The sequence below is a fragment of the Mustela nigripes genome, chromosome 14, assembly GCF_022355385.1.
Source record: "Mustela nigripes isolate SB6536 chromosome 14, MUSNIG.SB6536, whole genome shotgun sequence".
In the NCBI taxonomy this organism is placed as follows: domain Eukaryota; kingdom Metazoa; phylum Chordata; class Mammalia; order Carnivora; family Mustelidae; genus Mustela; species Mustela nigripes.
Genome location: NC_081570.1, coordinates 28,773,398 through 28,795,675, shown reverse-complemented (window position 1 = coordinate 28,795,675; position 22,278 = coordinate 28,773,398). Strand labels below are relative to the sequence as shown.

At 46.2% G+C, this 22,278-nt stretch overlaps 1 protein-coding gene across 7 annotated transcripts in view; it reads left to right on the top strand.

The window, feature by feature from the left end:
• INPP5B (inositol polyphosphate-5-phosphatase B) overlaps positions 1–22,278 on the top strand; it is a 48,422-nt gene that overhangs the window by 14,492 nt on the left and 11,652 nt on the right. For all 7 annotated transcript variants that reach the window (XM_059377327.1, XM_059377326.1, XM_059377331.1 and 4 more), the window contains 7 exons: positions 11,908–12,004; positions 13,782–13,949; positions 14,816–14,917; positions 16,726–16,840; positions 17,175–17,291; positions 18,269–18,456; positions 19,950–20,061. In XM_059377327.1, the coding sequence (XP_059233310.1) occupies positions 11,908–12,004; positions 13,782–13,949; positions 14,816–14,917; positions 16,726–16,840; positions 17,175–17,291; positions 18,269–18,456; positions 19,950–20,061 (899 nt within the window). The remainder of the gene's footprint in view (positions 1–11,907; positions 12,005–13,781; positions 13,950–14,815; positions 14,918–16,725; positions 16,841–17,174; positions 17,292–18,268; positions 18,457–19,949; positions 20,062–22,278) is intronic.

Genomic DNA, 22,278 nt, shown 5'->3' with positions numbered 1-22,278 from the left:
CTTTGTATTTACTTTCTGGTCTGTAAAGTGCAGATAATAATAGCACTTACTGCTGGAGTAGCTGTGAAGATTAAATAAATGGAGAGCATTTAAAGCCATGCCTGGCATGTAGTAAGCCCTGAGTATTTGCTATTAATATCATTCACGATGTGGTTCTATCACTGTCATCATTAACACAGCCTTGACTTGGATTCTGGGTAGTTGGATCTGGATCTGTTTATCTTCCTGTCAGTTGAGCGTATCTCTCTCTCTCTCTCTCTCTCTCTCTCTCTCTTTTAAGATTTTATTTATTTATTAGACAGGAGAGAGATCACAAGTAGGCAGCGAGGCAGGCGGGGGACACAGGCTCCCTGCTCAGCAGGGCTCAATCCAGGACCCTGAGACCACCACCTGAGCCGAACGCAGAGGCTTAACCTACTGAGCCACCCAGGCACCCCAGCTGAGTGTATCCCTTGCCACTATGTGTTGCTGTTGTAGGCTGCGACAGTGCACAGTGTGGCCCCCTGTGTACGCAGTGCAGTGTCACTGATAAGCACTGAACCAGCTCACTCACTGCTGACAGTTTGAATTGTGAGGTATTTTTCTCCCATGGTTTTGCCGGTTCTTCTAGTGTGCTGGAAAAGGAATGCGAAGGCCAGTAGCTGAGAAGATAGGAAGGGTCCTCCCAGACCTGTCTGGTAGATGTTCAGCAAGGGTAGGGCATGGCCTCCATCCAGCACTAACAGCCACACACCCACATACCCGGTGGACGGTGGACACCATAGTAGTACTTTTGCTTTGTTATCCAGACAGACTCATAGAGAACTCACCTCTGCAAGTTGACAGTTTCATCGAAGATGTTGTGCTCGTGCTTGCAGAGGGGGAGACTGTGGAGGCAGGCAGATCTGGGCTTTAATGTCACTTGTGCCATTTACTGGCTTTGTTCTGTGTCCTTGGGTGCGTCTGCTCTCTGCTGTGGGCCTCAGTATCCTTATTTGCAAAAAGAAGCCAATAATTGGAAATAACAGAGAAGCACTTAGGAGAATCCATGGCAATTAGAGGGTACTTGATAAATGGTAGGCTTTATGATCAGGGCAGTGGGGGGTGAGGAGTGTTGTGGGGGCAAGTGGGAGAGGGAAAAGCACTAACTGTTTCTGCTGGTCTGCTGTGTACCAAGCATTGTGCTACTCTCTTGACCCAGTTAGATTTCATTTGGTTATTCCTTTGGCTTCTCTGTAAGTTCGGTGGTCTCATCTGCATTTTGCAAATAAGGAAACAAATTAAGTAACTTGCTTGAGGTTTCATACAAGGTAATGAATGGAGTCAGTGACAAAGCCAGGGCTGTTTTATTCTAAAGCCCAAGACTTCTTTCCCCAAACACTCTAATTTCTCTTAGAAGGCCACACAAGTTCTATGGACAAGAAGGTCTCAAGATGTCGGAGAAATGAGACCGGGGACTAGGGGAGTGGGCCTTGTGAGGGAGAGGGGCTTCCCCCTAGAGGCAGGTGTGAGGGTGGCTTACACAATGAACCTGGCTGGATAACCTGGCCGCTGTGGCTGTTTTGATGGGGCTATTTCTAAGTGGTGGAGCTGAGAGCTGGGGAGGAGGGCCAGTTTGCAAAGGGCCTCATCTGCTAGTCCAACCAGTTTGCATCTTAACCTGCAGGCAGCAGTGCAGCGCTGAAAGCTTTGGAGCAGGGAGATAGGAAACCAGAATTCAGTCCGGCCACCTCCAGACACAAAGCTGGGTAGGGAGAAGGGAGAAGATCCTGTAGTGGGAGACTCTTGCGGTGACAAGTTGAGGAGAGGTTGGCCTGGGAGAAGGCAGCCTTAGGAACGAGGCCATCAGCTCTGGGGGCCCAGTGAGAGGGTTGAGCGAGGGGGTTGAGTGGATGGCAGGATTGTATCCCCACCGGGCTGGCAGGCACAGGGCAGGTGCAGGTGACAAGGGATAGCTCAGGGAGAGAGCGTCGAGCAGTCCAATGACCGCTTTCCCTGGGACGGATCAACATAGGACGGCGAGTGGAGGTGTAGACGGTGACAGGACTGCGCTCAGGCAGAGCTGGACAGCTCCGTTTGGAGTGGACTGTGATGATTGAGGATTCTCGTGGAAGAGAAGGAGTGCGACCATCTGCACGACTTTCTCTGGCAGCCACACGTGGCTATTTACATTTCATTTAGGTAAATAAGATAAAAATCCAGTTTCTCATTCGCTCTCTGAACATTTCAAGTGTTTCAGTGTGGCTAGTGGCTATTGTTTCAGGCAGTGAAGTTGCAGAACATTCCTGCCATCACGGGAAGTTCTGTCGGACTGTGCTGGTCTAGATCTTGGGGAGTACCTCCAGATAACTAGGGGACTTGTAGGAGGCAATGGAGCAAGAGGGTGTGATAGAAGGGGCAACCGAATTAAGAAATAATGTTGCTGGGGAAAAAGAAAAAAGAAAGAATGTTGCTGCCTCACAGACAATTCTGGAAAGAAGTCTGATACTTGAATTTGGGTTTGAATTTACTGTTTTTTCCTCCTGTGATGTCCTGTTTGAGAAAAAAGCCCCCTCTCCAGGTCAGTGATAGGCCTGGCCACAAGACATTGGCATTGAGACCTTGCCTCCTGTCTTGGTTTTGAAGATTGGGCCTTCAGTAGGTCTGGTTTGGCTTCTAGAGCTCCTTTTGGCCTTGCAGGGAGGGAGAGGCTCTCGTTAACCATAGGAAGAGAAGATGGCAACCATAGAGGGCAGATTCACTGTTATCTCTGGTCAGTGGAGGAGCCTAAGCTTAGAGAAGTTAGTGACTAGAAGTTAGTGACTTGCCCATAGTCATAGAGCTAATGACTGGCAGAGTCCAAAATGGAATCTGGGTCTTCGATTTCAAAGCCTGTGATAGATGTATATAAATAAAATACACATTGTAGCTAACTTTGAAAGTGCCTATAAGCAAAAAGCGAACGAAGTCCTACCTCGGAGAAATGACAACTCTCGACCCTTTGGTTTCTCCCCTTCCAGGCTCTCCAATGTGTGTACGTATATGTCTGTAAAATGTATGGGTATATTTATAAGCCTGTTTTATATGTGCACATACATATACTCTATTCCTTTCTGATGTGTGTAGCTTTGTCAGGCCATGCCCTTAACTACCATCTTCATTCCCTTATTAGCAGTTCTGAAGTCCTGAGAGCGTCAAAGACTGAAAATTTTTTTTTGCAAGTTTGGCCCAAGCTCAGTTTGGCAATAAGGCTTGCTTGGACTGACATGAGGCTATTTATAGGCTTTCTTTATCCCACCTCGTATGACTACTCCTAGGTTGCATTGTGGAATTAAAGTGCTTGATTCCTTGGTGTCGCCTCAGACTCTGCTGGGGGTGTTGTATTATAGGCAGCGTAGGTAACATATTAGTTTTCCAAAGTCCCCCAAATGATGGTGCACCAGGCTGGCTCAGTCGGTTGAGCATCTGCCTTCGGCTCAGGTCATGATCCCAGGATCCTGGGATCGCATCCTGCATTGGGTTCCCTGCTCCATGAGGAACCTGCTTCTCCTTCTCCCTGCCCCCAACTAGTGTACCCTCTCTGTCTCTCTCTCTCTGTGTCAAATAAGTAAGTAAAAAATCTAAAATAAATAAATTAATAAAATCCCCTGAGTTTTGAATTCCAAGGTCACCTGGAATTTGGGTTTCAGATCAGGAATTGGGGGATCTGTTTTAGGCTCTGTTGCTGCTTGGGCTAAGGAAGGGGCCTCCAGGGGCATTGTCATCTGTTTAGCCACGCATGGGAGAGGGGGTGTGGTCTCTAAGCTGTGCAGTGCAATGCACAGAATTTGCAAGAACAACACTTCTGCAGTTTTATACACCAGATCAAGCTGTTACTATGGTTGACCTACTTCCTCCATAGTCTCTTCAGGGACATGGTGTCACTTGTAGGTGTGAAAGATGGTCATCAGGAAAGCACCCAGAGGGCACCTGGGTGGCTCGGTTAAGTGTCTGCTGCCTTTGGCTCAGGTCACGATCGCAGGGTCCTGGGATTGAGACCCAGTCGGGCTCCCTGCTCAGGGGGGAGTCTGCTTCTCCCTCTCCCTCTGCCTGCCACTGTGTTCTCTCTCTCACTCTGCTCTCCCTCTCAAACAAATAGAAATCTTTAATTAAAAACAAAATTGAATTTAAATAAAAATAAATAAATAAACAAATAACCAGAAATAATGCTGCACTTGCTCTCTGCCCTGTGGCTGTTTGTTCAACGTGTGTCTACTGGCTGCCTGATATGTTCCATAAATTGTGGTGAGCCGAGGGCCACAGAGAAAAAGCAACTCCTGCTCCCGGGAAGCTTGTGGTCTAGCTAAAGAAGGGAGGCAGAAGGAGTTAAACAGTTTTGGTTCCGTTATGACAAATCCCTTGCCAGGGCAAACCCTGGGTGTGTGAAGATACGAGGGCCAGAGAAGACCTTTTGAAGGAGGTGAATCCCGAGCCGAGTCTGTAAGGATGACTGAAACCCACCCCATGGAGGTGGGATTGGGGGGTGGTTAGGGTCAGGGGTGTGGGTGAGGAGGCAGCGTGCAAAGAGAGAAGTCGTTTTGCTGTGACTCGTTTTGGGGAGGGTGGCAGGAGATGGGGCTGGAAAGGGAGTCTGGGCTGATTACAAAGGTCTTTGTATGTAATACCCTGAGGTTTGGGGTTTATTGCACGGGTGATAGAAGTTATTGTGGGATTTGAGGCACAGGAATGACCTGCTCAGATTTGGGTTTTCTTCAAGATGGTGGCAGAATGGACTGGAGAGGGGAGATAGTGGAGGTGGGGAAGTCACTGAATGTGCTTTCCAGAAACAGTAAGAGCCTAACCTAAGGCATGACCGTAGGGATAGGGAAGAGGGTCAGATATAAAAATATTCAAGAGAGAGGATTTATAGAACTTGGACAAACATGGGAAGAAAGGAAAAACCCAGATGTCAGCTGTTAGATTGGCTGACAAAGAAATGGAGGTCTGAGGTCGGAAAAAGGGCAGAGTGGGAGTAGGGAAGCAGGAGAGGAGGAAGGACAGGAAGCTGTGGTCAAGAAGGAACCATGGGGCTACATGATGGTAAATTTGGCAAAGAGCCGCTGACAGCCAGCTTCCGTGCTAGATTCAGGGGAGAAGAGATTCCGAGAAGACTGCCTTGTGGCTGGAAATCCCCCAAATCATGCCTTAAAGTTTCCATGCACGGAGTGAGGAATGAAGATGTTCTTGTTCTTGCTGGACTGGGTCCTGCGGCAGACACAGCGATGTAGATCTGCAGAGCGATTTTCAAGTCTGCTCATGGACAGCAGCTGAATCCATCGGGACACACCACTTGTCCCCAGGAGATGTCCTTTCAATCTGGCTGTTGGTAGGAACCTCCCCCTCAAAACAAGATCCATAGGAAGCACATGCGGGAACAGAGCTCTAACCCTTAGTCCTTAATTTGCCTTGGCCCATCATAAAGCCCCTGAAGTTCCTACTTTGTAGACGAAGAAACTGAGACCCAAAGAAGGAACTTGTCACACAGGAAGATAATGCCACAACTAGGCTTCAGCTTACGTTTCCTGATACTTGTTTGCATTTAACACTGTAGTAGTTACTAAGCCAGGCGCTGATCCAGATACCTGGGAAAGAGCATGAGGACAAGGCCCCTGCCTTCCAGAGCTTACCTTTCAGGGGGCATAGCCTCCAATAAGCTGAGGAATACTTACGAGATATGATATCAAATGGTATTAGTACTAAGAGGAATGAGGTAACAGGATTGTGGTTCCCAGATAGTATGCTGTGGCTCCCCGGCGCTGTGAGGGAATTCACAGTGCGACACGTCAGAGTTGGGACACGGTGTGGGACACATCCCACCGTGGGACATGACAGAGATACCTGTTGTGTCTGCCGTGTCGTGACCTTCTAGCTCAAAGTAGTTCACAGCTTCAACATTAGATGATGCTGTGTTTCTTTTGGTGACACGGTATCTTTGCGAAGCTGGGTTGGGTGGTTGCTGGGATCACAGGCAAATACCAGGCACAAATCAATGTGGCACATCATAAGCGGTGTCCCCTTGGATTCCAAGGTTTGAGAGGGTATGCAGTGCCCAACCTGCATAGCCACCTCCTTAGTCGGTAATTCTGATTATTTCAAAGGAAATAGAAATAGTATCTTTTCCTCCTATTTATGGGTATTCATTTTCAAAGTGCTACTTAAGTTGTTAGAGAAGTTAAATAATCAGCGATTTTATTTTGGTCCTAACTACTTGAACAGTACTTCTTTTGGCCTGTAGGCTCTTTGAAAAAAATCTTTGTGGCAGTAAGGGTGCTGTGGACAGAGGAATCTGGAAGCTCTGGAGTAAGGGGATAGAGTGTCGTGGAGTTGGTGGGGTGCTGTTTAGATAGGGTGGCATGGCCTCTGAGATCTGAGCAGAGCCCTGAATGAAATGCAGAGCCACGCAGAGATCTGAAGGAAAAGCATTCCAGGCAGAGGGATCTGCAAGAGCAAAGTCTCTGAGTTAGGAGTGAGCTCAACATGCCCAGGAATAGCAGGAAAGGAGATGTGGCCAGAGAAGACTTGAGTGAGGGAGAGCGCAGTGGATGGGGCCAGCGGGGTGTGGGGGCCAGCTTCGGGAGGGCCTTCTCAACTCTCTCAGGGGACCAGATTTTATTCCGAGGTGTGGGAAGTGTCTTGAAAGTCGTAAGCACCTTCTTTTCACTCTGGCCGCTGTCTAGAAAATTAACGGCAGGAGTGTGTAAGGGTGGAAGTCAAGAACAGTTAGGAAGCTGCTGTGGTGAGAGATTCCAGGTATGTTTCTGAAGGTAGACCTTGGCTGAATTGCTGATGAATTAGCTGTGGGAATCAGGTGAAGAAAGAGGAGTCTCAAGCAAGTCTCAGGTTTCTGTTCCGCGCAGCTGGTCCGGTGATGGTTCTGTCTACCGAGGTGAAAAAGCCTAAGGGGGGCAGCAGCGCAGAACAGTCTGGAGCTCAGGTGAAAGGCTGGAGCATGGGGACTGGGAGTGGTCAGCATGGAGGTGGTGTTTAAAACTGTGAGACTGGGGCGCCTGGGTGGCTCAGTGGGTTAAAGCCTCTGCCTTTGGCTCAGGTCATGATCTCAGGGTCCTGGGATCGAGTCCTGCATCGGGCTCTCTGCTCAGCGGGGAGCCTGCTTCCCCCCACCCGCCCCCGGCGGCGCCTGCCTCTCTACCTACTTGTGATCTCTGTCAAATAATAAAATCTTTAAAACTGTGAGACTAAGTGAAATCACCTAGCTGGGAAAGAGTGTAGCTGGAGAAGCCGTCTCCGGCCAGGGCTTTGCCGGACCATTGGAGTTCTTACGGTTGGCTCTTATGTCCCTTTGACATACCTTATCCTTGTGGGTGTTTTTATTTTTGGAGTTTTTTAAAGTATTTTCTTGTTTTCTGACACTGGAAGATGCTCTGTCTTGTATATTGCCTACCCCAGTCCTAAAATAACCATATCTCAAGGAGCCACTATTCCTTTTACTGGAGAATGGTGTTGGAAACTAAGATTGGGCATTAAAGATTGGTCCTTGCTACTGGTGTGTTCTTGCTTCTAGGCTGTCTTAGCAGATGGCACAAGGAAATGTACATGTGTATACTTAAATATGTGTATCTCTATATTTCTACATGTAACCGTATGTATCTATATTAGGTAGACATGAACTCATGCTGATATCTCCAATTTTAACCCGTTACCACATTCTAGCCTCTTCCCCTTGTTTATCTGGAACCTCCCACTCCAGCAATGAGAAACCTGGCTCCCACAATCCACTCTCCATTTTTTTTTAAGATTTTTTTATTTGACAGAGAGAGATCCCAAGTAAGCAGACAAGCAGGCTCCCCACCGAGCAGAGAGCCCAATATGGGGCTTGGTCCCAAGACCCTGGGATCATGACCTGGGCTGAGGGAAGAGGCTTTAACCCACTGAGCCACCCAGGCGCCCCAACTCGCTCCATTTTCTTAAGTGTTAAATTCTAGGATCCATGTATAGCGGCTTTAGAATTGTTAACCCATGTCTCTGTGGGAGACAGCGTTATCACTTAGAGTAGAGTGCTTAGGAACAGTTCATTTTGCCTTTAGTCTTACAGATTCCACTCATTTCCAAAGCTATTAAAGTCAGCACTTTTTTCCTCTGTCCCCCCTCAGTGAGGCTGTTTCATACATTTGTAATATAGTTAGATTCTTTTGTCATTTTCCACATATCACTCCAGTATCCTTTGATTTTCAAAATGGTTTTTTAAGAATTTGCATACATTACTGTGTGCTATAAAGTTCTGTGGGTTTTGAAGCCTATGGATAGTGTCATGTATCCACCCTTACAGCTTCTCACAGAATAGTTTCACTGCCCTAAAAAGTCCCCTGTGTGTCACTTACTTAATCCTTACCCACCCACTGCTTACCATCTCTAGAGTTTTGCTTTACCGTAGGTTGTGTGATTGGAGTCCTGCAGCGTGGAGCCTCTTCACAATGACTTCTTTCACCTCACATGATGCATTTAAGATTCATTCATGCCTTTTTGTGACTTGGTGGCTCATTTTTTATTGCTGAATAATATTTTATTGTATAGATAAACCATAGTTTGTTTATCCAGTCATTTATTGAAGGACATCTTGGTTGCTTTCAGTTTTTGTGAGTATGAATAAAGCCACGGTAGGGGCTCCTGGGTGGCTCAGTCAGTTAAGCATCTAACTCAGGTTGTCATGTCAGGGTCCTGGGATCCAGCCCTGCACTGGGCTGTGCGCTTAGTGGGGAATCTGCTTGTTCCTCTCCCTCTTCCTTTGCCCTTCTCCCCCCTCATGCTCACTCTCTCTCTCAAATAAATAAAATATTTTTTAAAAAATATTTTATTTATTTATTTGACAGAGATCACAAGTAGGCAGAGAGGTAGGCAGAGAGAGGAAGGGAAGCAGGCTCCCCACCAAGCAGAGAGCCTGACTTGGGGCTCGATCCCAGGACCCTGGGATCATGACCTGAGCTGAAGGCAGAGACTTTTTTTTTTTTTTTTTAAGATTTTATTTATTTATTTGACAGAGAGATCACAGTAGACAGAGAGGCAGGCAGAGAGAGAGAGAGAGAGGGAAGCAGGCTCCCTGCTGAGCAGAGAGTCCGATGCGGGACTCGATCCCAGGACCCTGAGATCATGACCTGAGCCGAAGGCAGCGGCTTAACCCACTGAGCCACCCAGGCACCCAAGGCAGAGACTTTAACCCACTGAGCCACCCAGGCGCCCCATAAAATCTTTTTATTTTTTATTTTTTTAAGTTATGTGCTGGTTTTTATATGGACATAAACCTTCAAATAAAATATCTAGCAGTGTGATTGCTGGATCCTATGGTAAGGCTGTGTTTAGCTTTGTAAGAAACTACTAAACTGCTTGCAAAGTGGCCATTTTCCATTCTTACAGTCAATAAATGAGAATTACTGTTGCTTCACATCCTTGCCAGCAATGGGTATTGTCATCTTTTTGGATTTCAGCCATTTTTAAAGATTTCCCAGTATGCCATACATTAACTCTGGTCCCTTGGTTCTCTAAGCTTTAGAGTTCAGTGAGAGTAAAGCAAGAGAGGTAGAATACAGCTGGGGATTTAGTTCTCAGAAATCAGTTGGTGAACCATGGAGTTGTAGAATTCCAGAAACCCTGCCTTTCTTATTTTTGTTGTATGCTGAAGACAATGGGAAGATGACCTGAGACATTCCAAAAGAAGGCTATAGACTTGAGCTTAGATGTTACATATTTATATAAGACACATAAGGAATCCATGTGCATCCAATATTTTCTTTTTTTAAAAAAAAAAGATTTTATCCATTTATTTAACAGAACACAAGTAGGTAGAGAGGCAGGGAGAGGGAGAAACAGGCTCTCCACTGAGCTGAGAGCCCGACGTGGGGCTCGATCCCAGGACCCTGGGATCATGACCTGAGCTGAAGGCAGCCACTTAACCGACTGAGCCACCCAGGTGCCCCGCATCCAGTATTTTCTGTTGAATTGTTGAATGATTGAACTGCTTTTTATGTGCTGGGTTATGGTGATGCAGTGATGAATAAATCAGACATAGTTTGTCCTCAGTGAGCTTCCAGTCTAACTGGGGGATGAACATGATAATACACAGCAGTTGAGGCTCTAATGAGACGTGCAGGGAGCTGTGGGACACCAGTGGCAGGGTATCTGGCCTGATCTAGGGGGAGTTAGAGATGGCATCTTCGAAGACGTGACCCCCGACATGTGGTCTATAGCAGGACTCGACTAAATACAGTCCATGAGCCAAGTCCAGCTCACTGCCTGCTTTTTTTTTTTTTTTTTTACAGCATGGGAGCTAAGAATAGTTTTTATAGTTTTCAATGTTTGAAAAGAATTAAAAGAGATTCATATTTTGTGACATGTAAAAATTATGTAATCTTCAGATTTCAGTGTCCATAAATAAAGTTTTCCTGGAACAAAGCCATGCTTGTGGCTTCTTTTCGCTGTGACAACAGGGTCAGATCGTTGTGATGGAGACGGTTTGGCCTGCAGAGCCTCAGACATTTATGCTCCGGCCTTTTGCAGAGAAGTTTGCTCACCCCTGGCCCCGGGATGGGTAGGAGTTAGCCGTGTAAAGCAAAATGAAAGAAGGAAGTGGGTTTCTGATGGGATTGTGGTGTAACTGCAGTAACTTTAATAGACTATGGCATTCAAGGGGATGGGAGGCAGAGGACTATGGTGAGACATGCAAGAGGGCAGGTGGGATCCGGACTGAAGGGAGACTTGGCAGCCATACTGGGAGGTTTAAGTTTATTCAATGGGAGGCTTTTAAAAGGTCTTAAGTGATGTGATTAGCCTTCCTTTTTCAAAAAATCCTTTGGCCACAGTGTAGAAATTGGGTCAGAGATGGTGGAGTAAGAAGGGAGGCCTGGAGATCAGTTTGAAGTCATTCCAGGGAGATGTTGGTAACATGGGTCATAGGGTCACATTGGCCTGTATTGATTTGAGTGGCATTCAGGAAACAAAATTGAAAGGCCTTGGTGATTGGCATTTTGAAATGTCATTATTTTCACATTTCAAATTTGTGTGTGTGTGTGTGTTCTGGTTCCTGTGAATGCATGGTCGAAAAATCCATGTTTAGTAATAGTCTTCAGGGCAGAATTCTTTCGTGATGGCTCATGCCTGCAGTGCTCCTTTTAACTTGTATGTTGAAGCAGCCCGGTTCTGTGGCCTCTCCATTCTGTTTTCTGTGGACAAGAGATTTGGCTTTTAAGGAGCAAAGAAGCTATTGGCAGATTACTTTTCCTTTTCAGGTTTATCTTGGTTTAACAACTGTCCCAAAGTATTTATATATTAAAAGTCCTTGGTTTGCTCTTTTGTTTTTGAGGCAATTTATTAACAATGATAGGCTATTCTCTAACACTTTAGACCCTCCCTTTCCAGCGTCATATCTCTGACCATTGGCTCTCTTCTCCTTGAACTTGAAGTTCCACTTGGAGTAAATGGAAATGAGATCACTATCTTATATTTCATAATATGCCGTGTTGCCTCCAAAATGCTTACTCACGTGTCAACTATTTGATCCCAGCAATAAACCTGTGAGAAGAGCAGGGCATGTCAAGTCACTGAGACTGAGAGAGGTTGGATGACTTGCTTGAAGTCAGAAGGTCAGTAAATAGTAGAGCCAGTAAAGGAACTTAGGTCTGCAGCTTGCATAGTTTTTATCCTTTCTGTAAGGCATTCCGTCTCTAGGAAAAGGGAGTCGGACCAGCTGAGAGTTACATTTTCAGAAGTTAAGATCTCTGGATGAAATGCTTGTTTTTTTCACCCTCTCTCTTGTGCTCCACAAGGTACCACCATCTACCTTACCTGTGCTTTCAAGCATTATGTGTACAACCAGTGATTCGTAGACAACAATTAGAGAAGCTGTGGTCTCTATGTTCAAGTCTGTGTAAGCCTGTTTTCATTCCTTCCCCTTCCCCTTAGGTGCTTCTGACTTTGATGATTCACGGTCAGATAAGAGAGGCCTGCTTGTGCACCCAAGCTCTTGCGCTCAGGATACACCAGACAGCTTACTCACAAGGTAATGCAGCTGTCCATTCATTTGTACGTCCTAGGGCCACAGTTCTCCTCAACAGAGAACTGAGACCATTGCTGTGCGTGATGTAAGTTGTCCCAGGGTAGCTGGTTTAAGAAATGTTGGATATTCATTGAGCATTTACTATGTACGCAGGCTCCATGCTCTTACCTGGATTATCTTATTTTGACCTAAAAGATAAGTACTATGTCTACTCTGTTCTACCGCTGCAGGTGAAAAGACTTTATATCATTTACACAAGATCCAGAACTAGCAAGTAGCCCATCTAGGATTTGAAACTGGCAATCTAACTCTACCTTAGACATCTAGAAGATTAGAAACATTTTTATTTCTCCCTCACATTCTCTTAGGAGTTTCCTTACTCTGAAGATAATTCTTCTTTTTTTAAAAAATTTTTTAAAAAAATATTTTATTTATTTGAGAGAGAGAGACAGTGAGAGAGAGCGCGAGAGGGGAGAAGGTCAGAAGTAGAAGCAAGCTCCCTGTGGAGCTGGGAGCCCAATACGGGACTGGATCCCAGGACTCCAGGACCATGACCCAAGCGGAAGGCGGTTGTCCAACCAACTGAGCCACCCAGGCGCCTGATACTTCTTTTTTTCTGTTTTTATTTATTTTTCTTTTTCCTGATGTGCTCTTATATTTAGTCTGTACACCAGTGCCCCCTGCTGCTCATAGCTAGAAACAGCTGGTCAAGATAAAAAAAACTTGATTGTGTCCGTATTTTTATGCACTTAAGCAGAAAGGAACAATCCCTGAACTTTAAGTGTAGCTGGATCTGTCCTGCTCAGTTCACTTGGAGCCTTTTTGGTTACATAGATACATTTTTACATGGCCGTAATTAGTATGGACTTGATAATATGATATCAGATACTTCTGTGGCCAGAAGTTGTTGCAAGTGCTCTATATCTCAATTCATTAAATAATGTTCGGCAAAAGTTTCTTGCACTTTTATTGGGCTTCTGTTAGGTAAATATGTCAATTTTAAAATTTTGCTTGACTTTAAATGTTGGCATTTGAATAATTGTCAGTTTGGTTATTAAAACTACATAAATAATCGTGAAATACGAACTTTCATTGCTCCTCTTTTATTCCGGATTATTCCTGTGTGAAAGAGTTACAGTAGAATTTTCAAGTCAAAGGGTCTGGGTAGTTTTATAGACTCGTTACATGAGGCAGTAGGGTCTAGAAAGAGTACTGTCACATCTGGGTTCTAGTCCATACTCTGCTGCCATCCAGCTGGGTGGATGGTGCTAGATATTATTTTTCCTATTTGGGAAAGGAAGGGATTAGATCAGAATGTCTTTAAGGCCCCTCCGATCTGAGATCTCTATCAGAAAATCTCCAGATCAGGGGCACCTGGGTGACTCAATGGGTTGAACCTCTGCCTTCAGCTCAGGTCATGATCTCAGGGTCCTGGGATCAAGCCCCGCTTCGGGCTCTCTGCTCAGCGGGGAGCCTGCTTACCAACCTCTCTCTGCCTGCCTCTCTGCCTACTCTGTCAAATAAATAAATAAAATCTTAAAAAAAAAAAGAAAATCTCTGGACCAATGTGCTATACATTCAACAACACACAAATTTATTTAATTACATACAGATGTAGTGAGTTTGTTTTTGTTTGTTTGTTTTAGTAAATACATTTGACTTTGTTCGTCTTCTGTGACTCAGACAATTTGTGTGTGGAAACTTCTAGCTTCATGTTCATGTATTTTGTCATGGGGAATTCATCAGAATGTGATAAAGTTTTGTCTGTTTGTTTTTCTAGACAGAATAAATCCAAGAGTGAAATCACCGACCTGGTCCGCTCCTCCACTATCATGGTATCAGACAAGGCTCACATGTTATCCATGCAGAAGTTTGGGCTACGAGATACAATAGTGAAATCACGTCTCGTGCAGAAAGAAGAGGATTATACCTATATCCAAAACTTCAGGTAGATAACTGGGCAGACTGTTTTCAAAGCAAAATGATCATTCAGCTCTGAAATTTCAGCACTTCACTCCCTACGCTGGATTTGGAAACAGATCCTTCTGCAGGATCTCACCCGGCATTCTCAACATGATCATTTCCTTTCACTCTTCGTGAGCAGCCATTTATTCTGTCTTTTCTGGCCAGGCATGGTGGTAGGTGTGGTCACACAGCTTGCAGATAATTATGGCAGTATTTGAAGAGGTATAAAGGACAGAAGAAGGAACGATATCCTGATATTTGTGTATCTCTTGGTCATTCCGGGCCTTTGAAGGAAGTCATTTAAACTGAAGTTAGTGAAATGAAATTGGTGTTTGGTAATCTTTTTAGACAGGACTACCAAAAGTTAAATGAATAGAGGCTGCAGGATTCTGCTAAATCTTTTTAAATCCGTGCACGGGGCCTGTAATACCAAGTGACATTGCTTCCAGGCATACAAACCATCCCTTACAGTGAGCACTGCAGTTGCTTTCCTTCTGAAGATAATTACCAAGGTACTTTTCATTTTTCTTTCATTTCCCCAGCACACACAGGCTGAGGAATCATTCTGTGGATTATGGGTCTAATGGCTGCCAAGGCTAAATAGCAATGTTCACAGTAGGCCCATACTATTCGAAGTTACCACAAAAGCAACAACTATCATGACAGACTGCAAGTCACCCTTCAGTGTCACAGTCCTTGGTCGATGTCTGGGGTGACATTGCTCAATGTCTGGAAACGTCTTAAAATTTATTTCCAGAGAGCCTGAAACTGGGCGGAGTCAGTGTAGGATGCTTTCCCCGTCACATCCATTGTCCTCCCAAGGGACTGATCCGTTCTCTTTGCTGACAGGTTTTTTGTGGGAACATACAACGTGAATGGCCAGTCCCCCAAAGAAGGCCTCCGGCCCTGGCTAAGCCACAGCATTCCGGCCCCAGATGTATACTGTGTGGGGTGAGTGCTTCTCTTCTCAGTTCTGCCTCTCCAGCTCCAGAAAATATAGCTGAGGGGAAGGGACAAGGACATGAATGTATAACTGAGTTCTCACAGCAGGTAAAGGAATTGAAAAATGACCATTTGCTTAATAACAGCTGCTTCTCTGTTTGATGTTCTTCCTGGAATTAAACAAATTTCTGGCACCATTAAAGCGATGTGCTTGGCATTTAAATGCTGTTATTTTGTGCAGCCCTCTGTTAAAATCGCTACACTCAAACTGACTTATATCACTTAGATGTTCGGGACTTTATTGGTCACAAGGCAAAAATAGCTTTTGCCAGGGAAGTAAGGTTAGCTTTGTTTGTTTATTTATTTATTTATTTGACAGAGAGAGATCACAAGTAGGCAGAGAGGCAGGCAGAGAGAGAGGAAGGGAAGCAGGCTCCCTGCTGAGCAGAGCCTGATGTGGGACTTGATCCCAGGACCCTGAGATCATGACCTGAGCTGAAGGCAGCGGCTTAACCCACTGAGCCACCCAGGTGCCCCTATTTATTTATTTTTAAGATGTTATTTATTGGGACGCCTGGGTGGCTCAGTGGGTTAAGCAGCTGCCTTCGGCTCAGGTCATGATCCCAGCGTCCTGGGATCGAGTCCCACATCGGGCTACTTGCTCCGCAGGGAGCCTGCTTCTCCCTCTGACTCTGCCTTCCACTCTGTCTGCCTGTGCTCGCTCTTACTCTCTCTCTCTCTTACAAATAAATAAATAAAATCTTTAAAAAAAAAAAAAGATAGACAAACCATAAGTGACTCTTAATCTCACAAAACAAACTGAGGGTTGCTGGGGGGAGGGGGTTTGGGAGAAGGGGGTGGTATTATGGACATTGGGGAGGGTATGTGTTTTGGTGAGTGCTGTGAAGTGTGTAAACCTGGTGATTCACAGACCTGTACCCCTGGGGATAAAAATATATGTTTATAAAAAATAAAAAATTATATTAAAAAAAAAAGATCTTATTTATTTATTTGACAGAGAGAAAGAGCAGAAACAGAAGGGAGGGGCAGAGGGAGAGGGAGAAACAGGCTCCCCGCTGAGCAGGGAGCCTGATGTGGGGCTCCATCTCAGGATCCCGGGATCGTGACCAGAACTGAAGGCAGATGCTTAACCGACTGAGCCACCCAGGCGCCCAAGCTTTATTTATTTTTTTGTTTCAATTTTGTTGAGAGAGAGAGAGAGAGAGTGCACAAGTAGGGAGAGGCAGAGGGAGAGAGAGAACCCTAAGCAGGTTCCATGCCTAGCGTGGAGTCTGATGCGAGGCTTGATCTCAGGATCATGACCTGAGGCGAAATCAAGAGTCAGACACTTAACTGACTGGCTTTTTTTTTTTTTTAAGGCTCCATCAGTCAGTCATTTTTTCTTCGGTACATATTATCCTGCTAGCCCTGTCCTGGGCACGGTGAATGGGGAGGGGGCAACTAAGGGGCCTATATAGTAAAGTGAGAAGGGCCTAGAATTTGGAATTGATCTAGATGTAGGCATGGCCCCCAGTTTGTCATTTGCTGCTTTTGTGAATCAGGGGTCTCAGGGGTACAATGGAGACACTTCTGACCGCTTCCCAGGCTGGTTATGGAGAGGAAGTGGGTGACAGCTCGTCAAAGCGCTGGTAGCTCCTTAGCATTTAGTCCCTTGGTTCCACATATTTATTTCTCTCCCCTCGAGGGCCCTGCGGTTTAGCTGGAGAGCGAGGACACACATAGCTAACCCAATCTGAGGACATGCTGTCTTGCACTTGACTCTTCTCGACTGTCTGACTGCTTGCTGCTTATTATAGGTTCCAGGAGCTTGATCTGAGTAAGGAAGCCTTTTTCTTCCATGATACCCCGAAGGAGGAAGAGTGGTTTAAAGCTGTGTCAGAAGGTCTTCACCCAGATGCCAAGTATGCGAAGGTAAGCGAAGGGTCAGTGACCCTTAATTGTATGTTGCTATGCAAGGAAATTCTGAGACCTGTTATCATAAGCCCATCCTAATTCTTCAATTCCAAGTCCCCCAGAAGAGGCGCTCTAGGTAGGAGAGATGCAGGTCTGGGCAGCGGTAGGCTATTTGGGTTATCACAGAGCATGCTTGGTGAGCTGCACAGGTGAGTTCCCTGTGTCCTGCTGTGGAGAAGGAAAACATTGGCGTCATCGGCCGGCTTCGAGACCACTTTTCCTCTGGGATATATCTTCCTGTTTTCGGTTTCGGGTTCATGCTGTGACGGGAATGTCTGGCTCTGTTGTCCAGGTGAAGCTCGTCCGACTGGTGGGGATTATGCTGCTGTTGTATGTCAGACAGGAACATGCAGCGCACATCTCCGAGGTGGAAGCTGAGACCGTGGGGACCGGAATCATGGGCAGGATGGTGAGTTTGGGGGGTATGCTTGATCCCTAAGGTTTCGACCCTGCCTCTCACGACACTGTGACTGGTGTGTCCCAGTTCGAGGGGACTGGTGTGACAAGATGAATGGTGCCCTTACACAGGGTGAGACAGAGCGGACCACTTAGAAGTAGTAATTTCGTGAGCTGCTGGCTAGTTTGGCACACATCCCTGTCTGCGCCACACCAGAGCCTCCAGCTGATCATGAAATGGTCATTTCACCCATGAAATACATTGCAGAAAACCAAGATAAAGAATGCCGATAATAGGTTTGCAATTTCCTATTCTCGAGGCTCCTGAAGTCCTGCCTTTTTTTTTTTTTTTTTAAGATTTTGTTTACTTATTTGACAGATAGAGATCACAAGTAGGCAGAGAGGCAGGCAGAGAGAGAGGAAGGGAAGCAGGCTTCCTGCTGAGTAGAGAGCCCGATGTGGGGCTCAATCCCACGACCCTGGGATCATGACCTGAGCCAAAGGCAGAGGCTTTAACCCACTGAGCCACCCAGGCACCCTGAAGTCCTGCTTTTAGGTTCTCCTGCAAGAACTTAGTTTCCTGCAGAGAAGGCCAAACATGTGGTTTGCCTGTGATATAGTGAAAAGTGGACTCAGCTTTGCCACTGGCTGGTCACTCTGCTTTCTTGGTTTTGTTTACCTAGCTGTTAAAATAGACAGTAGGGGTCCTTGGGTGGCTCCATTGCTTAAGCGTCCAATTTTCTATTTCAGCTCCGGTCACAACCCAGGGTCGTGAGATCCAGCGCTGTGTTGGGTTCTGCACTCAGCGGGGAGTCTGCTGGAGATAGTCTCTCTCCCTCTCTCCCTCTAAAAAAAAATTAAATGAAAATACAAACTGCTTCACTTAGCTGTCAGGATGATATTGAAGAGAAAATATGTTGAAAGCATGCAGATTTAAATGGCAGCCATGTTGACATTGTGAATTGCGTTCTTCCGGGCTCTTTCCCGTAGGGTAACAAAGGAGGCGTGGCCATCAGATTCCAGTTCCACAACACCAGCATCTGTGTAGTGAATTCTCACTTGGCAGCCCACACAGAAGAGTATGAGAGGAGGAACCAGGACTATAAAGACATCTGTTCTCGAATGCAGTTTTGTCAGATTGACCCAGGCCTTCCCCCTCTCACCATCAGCAAACACGAGTGAGTCTGGGCTCAGACCCCAAGTAGTTCACTGCTCCGATGTTGTGGAATTGGGGCCTCTCTGTTTTGTCATGGAGGTGCTTGGGGGAGGCTTTCCACTCCCAGAGTGGGGACTCTAGCCATCACTCGCTTACATGTGGGTTATGTCTCGTGGGAATGTCCCGTGTCCTAACATACCATCAGGCAGACCTCTAGACTCTTCTTACACATCATTTATCCCCAGAACACGTATAAGATTTATTTTAATGTGGGTCTGCCTCGGATTAAACCCCACGAGGAAAGCCACCAGACAGCGAGCGTCTCAAGTCCGGGTTTCAGAAGTAGGCTTCAGGATAGTATGGGTCTTTTCTTTCCAAAAGCACATGTAATTGAGATTTGCACTGCAGTGGTCCGCCTTCCCTCTCGAGCCAGCTTTACAAAGCTGCCGTGATAGCTGCTTAGAGCATCTTGTGCTAATCTTTGTTTTCTTTATCTCTAAGATGTTCTATATGTCTCAAGTCAAGGCATATTAGAATTTCAGACTTGACAGTAACACTCGAAGTGTGTGCCACTTCTTTTAGACAAAGGAAGAAGCCCCTGAGGCCATGGTGTCGGCCGGGGAGTCCCCAGATGCAAGCCTCACATCCCGCCTGCTGTGGTGGTGGAACGGTCTTGGGCTCACTGGTGTTCTGGAAGCTGACAGGATGGCTTTCCTTCTCCGGGGAACCTAGCAGGGAGTGTGTCTTCCGTTCTGCTGGACTCCCAGCGCCCTAGTTTGGGAGGTGGCCACTCGCATGTCAGTTTGTCCGCTTTGAGCTTGTGGATGCTTTTGTTTTAGTGCGTGTGTCCTGCTGCGCGGGTTCTTTAATGACCTGGCTGCTGGCTTCAGATGGTGCGGTATTGGACCTGGCAGGCTGTGCGCTGTCATTCGGGGATGTCCGGGTTACCCTTCTCCCGAAGCAGCGGCTGTGACAAACCACCTGTCCCACTTTGCAGAAAGAGCCAACCAATGATACAGTGGGGGTTAAACCCAGACTCCACTGTACAGGTTGAACTTTGTTTCAGAGGACCTCAGTTCTAGAAACAAAGGCTGAGAGTGTATTTGTGGACTGTCATGTGCATGGAGGCGACATCATGGCATCCTCTGGTTTGGAGTCCCCGAGCAACTGACCTGACTCCCAATATTTGATCTTTTGTGCCTCTTCCCAGGAATGAGGTAAATGGTTGTCTTGCTTTTAGATCTTATTAGACTATCTTTCCAACCACACAGCGTAAAACGGTCCAGGACAACTCAAGGCTGTTTCTGATGAACCTGGAACAAAAGGTCCCTGAGTAAGCAGCATGTTAGCCGTGACGTGAAATGGGGTGGCAAGAGAAAAGATTTCCCGAACAGCAGAGTCAATGCCCTCCCAGCTCCCAAGAAGCTGGCCTCAAAGGCCTTCCTTCAGAAGCACACCGGCTAGGATGGGTAAAGTCCCTCCCCAACCTGTGACCTTTGTGTTCTGTCCTCACAGTGTGATCTTGTGGCTGGGGGACCTCAACTACAGGATAGAAGAGCTGGACGTGGAGACGGTGAAGAACCTCATCGAGGAGAAGGACTTTCAAACCCTATATGCGTATGATCAGGTACACGTGGCCTCCTGGGCCTTCTTTGGCAGCTGTCCCCCCACTGTGAGCTCGCAGGAAGGCCTGGCTTCCCCACCCTCAGCCTCTTCTTCCTTGATGGGGTTGGCTTCCCCAAGGAGTTGCTGACCAGCCTTGTCCCTGGCTGTTCCCCCACCTTCCCCGCACCCCCACCCCACTGGCTCTTCTCTCCAGGTGCCTCATCCCCCCTGGGGGTGGCAAGAGCATGTGTGTTCTCTGTCTCAGTCTCTCTCTCTCTCTCTCTCTCTCTCAACCCCTTTCCCCAGTGCCCATTTATTGATTCATTCTGGTAGGGGCGAAGGGGTACCAAGCTTCTCCTAAAGACACTTGGGATGTTTAAGACAATTTAATTGTTTCTGAGTGAGTCTGCCTTGCCCCCTCCTGCTCTCACCAGACTTGTCTGGTGTAAATGACCACTTTTCTTCCTGAACCGCTTTCCTCACGTCCCGCAGGAACCAGTTCGGTAAGCTGCGGTTCTCTGCCGCGGTTGGGGTCAGTGTTTCTTGCTCGGAGCATTAGCCATTTCACAGGACAAGAGCCACCTGAGTCTCGCTGATTTTCGTCAGGCTCCCCTTCTCTGTGGGTTTCAAGACTGTTCAAATGGTCAGGGTCGTTCAGAACGTTAAAGTCCCTTTTCATTTTAGTCTGTAGCCCCCTTCTTATTGTCATCAGTCTGGATCTTTCTGTTAACCCTTTTGTCCCCTGGTGCACATCAGTCAAAGGGGAAAAAATATCAACCTTGTTTTATTTTTCTTTATGGAATAATCTTTTTGGGGCCATTTTTCTTGCCAGTTTCTTTCCTTGGTAAATTACCTTTTTTCCCTCTTTATTTTATTTTTTAAGATTTTTTATTTATTTATTTGACAGAGAGAAATCACAAGTAGTCAGAGAGGCAGGCAGAGAGAGAGAGAGGGAAGCAGGCTTCCTGCTGAGCAGAGAGCCCGATGCGGGACTCGATCCCAGGACCCTGAGATCATGACCTGAGCCGAAGGCAGCGGCTTAACCCACTGAGCCACCCAGGTGCCCCCTTTTTTCCCTCTTTAATCCCTATTTCAGCATTAATCCGGTCTACTCTGTAACTGAGTTTACTGCATCTGTATTCCTGAGTGAGGCATTCTAACTTCCCTGGTGGTTTCATGCCCACTGCCTCTTGGCCTTCTTTTCTATTTCCCCCCTCCCCCAGGTTCATTTATTGATTTATTTATTTTTAAATTTTTATTTATTATTTTTTCCTGGACTTTCTTCAGGTAACAGTACCTGTTCCATGTGTTCTCTACTTCCCAGATGGTTTTAAGGTCTATGTATACTGATTTAAGAATCATCCTACATTAATATCTCCATTTTTATTATTTCTGTGGGTTTTCCCTTAGGAGTTTTTTTTTTTTTTTTTAGGAATTCATGTTTTGGGGAATTTGGCAACTGTTGTTCCCTGAGTAGCTGCCTCCTGTCTCCAGTGTTAGCTGAAAGTTCTTTATCAGTCCTCATAGGGCCGCGCTTGGTCCTCCAGGGAGGACACAGGAACACCTGTGGTTGTTAATCTTGCTGCGAGTGTGATCTGGAGGAAGTCCCTAAAATGAATATAGTGGGAGGAATGCTGGCTGTTCTCAGAATGTTCCAGACGCCCTTCTAAGTTGACAGTTCTTTCCAACAGTCCTGAGTGGCAGATTCTGTTACAAATCCACAATTTGCGAATGGGGGAAGTCAAGGCACAGAGCTTCCCCTAGTTTGTGTAACTTGTTTGATAAACTCCTTTAGAAGATTGTTTAAATTTAATTCATACATGTTTTGGTATACTTCTGCTATTTATTTTTATTTTTATTTATTTTTATTTTTTTAAGATTTTATTTATTTATTTGAGAGAGAGAGAGGTCACAGGTAGGCAGAGAGGCAGGCAGAGAGAGAGGGGGAAACAGGCTCCCCACTGAGCAGAGAGCCTGATGGGGCCCTCGATCCCAGACCCTGAGATCATGACCTGAGCTGAAGGCAGAGGCTTAACCCACTGAGCCACCCAGGTGCCCGTTCTGCTATTTATTTTTAGATACCTGGAAGTTCCCCTTTGCTTTTTGGGTAGTATCTTCCCAGACCTTTTTCTGTTGGTACCTGATCCTCTTAGGGACATCTCAGCAAGATGGTACTCGGGCCCCCTGGATACAAATATCCTCTTATAAAAGAGCCTTAAAAATGGTACAACAGGGGCCC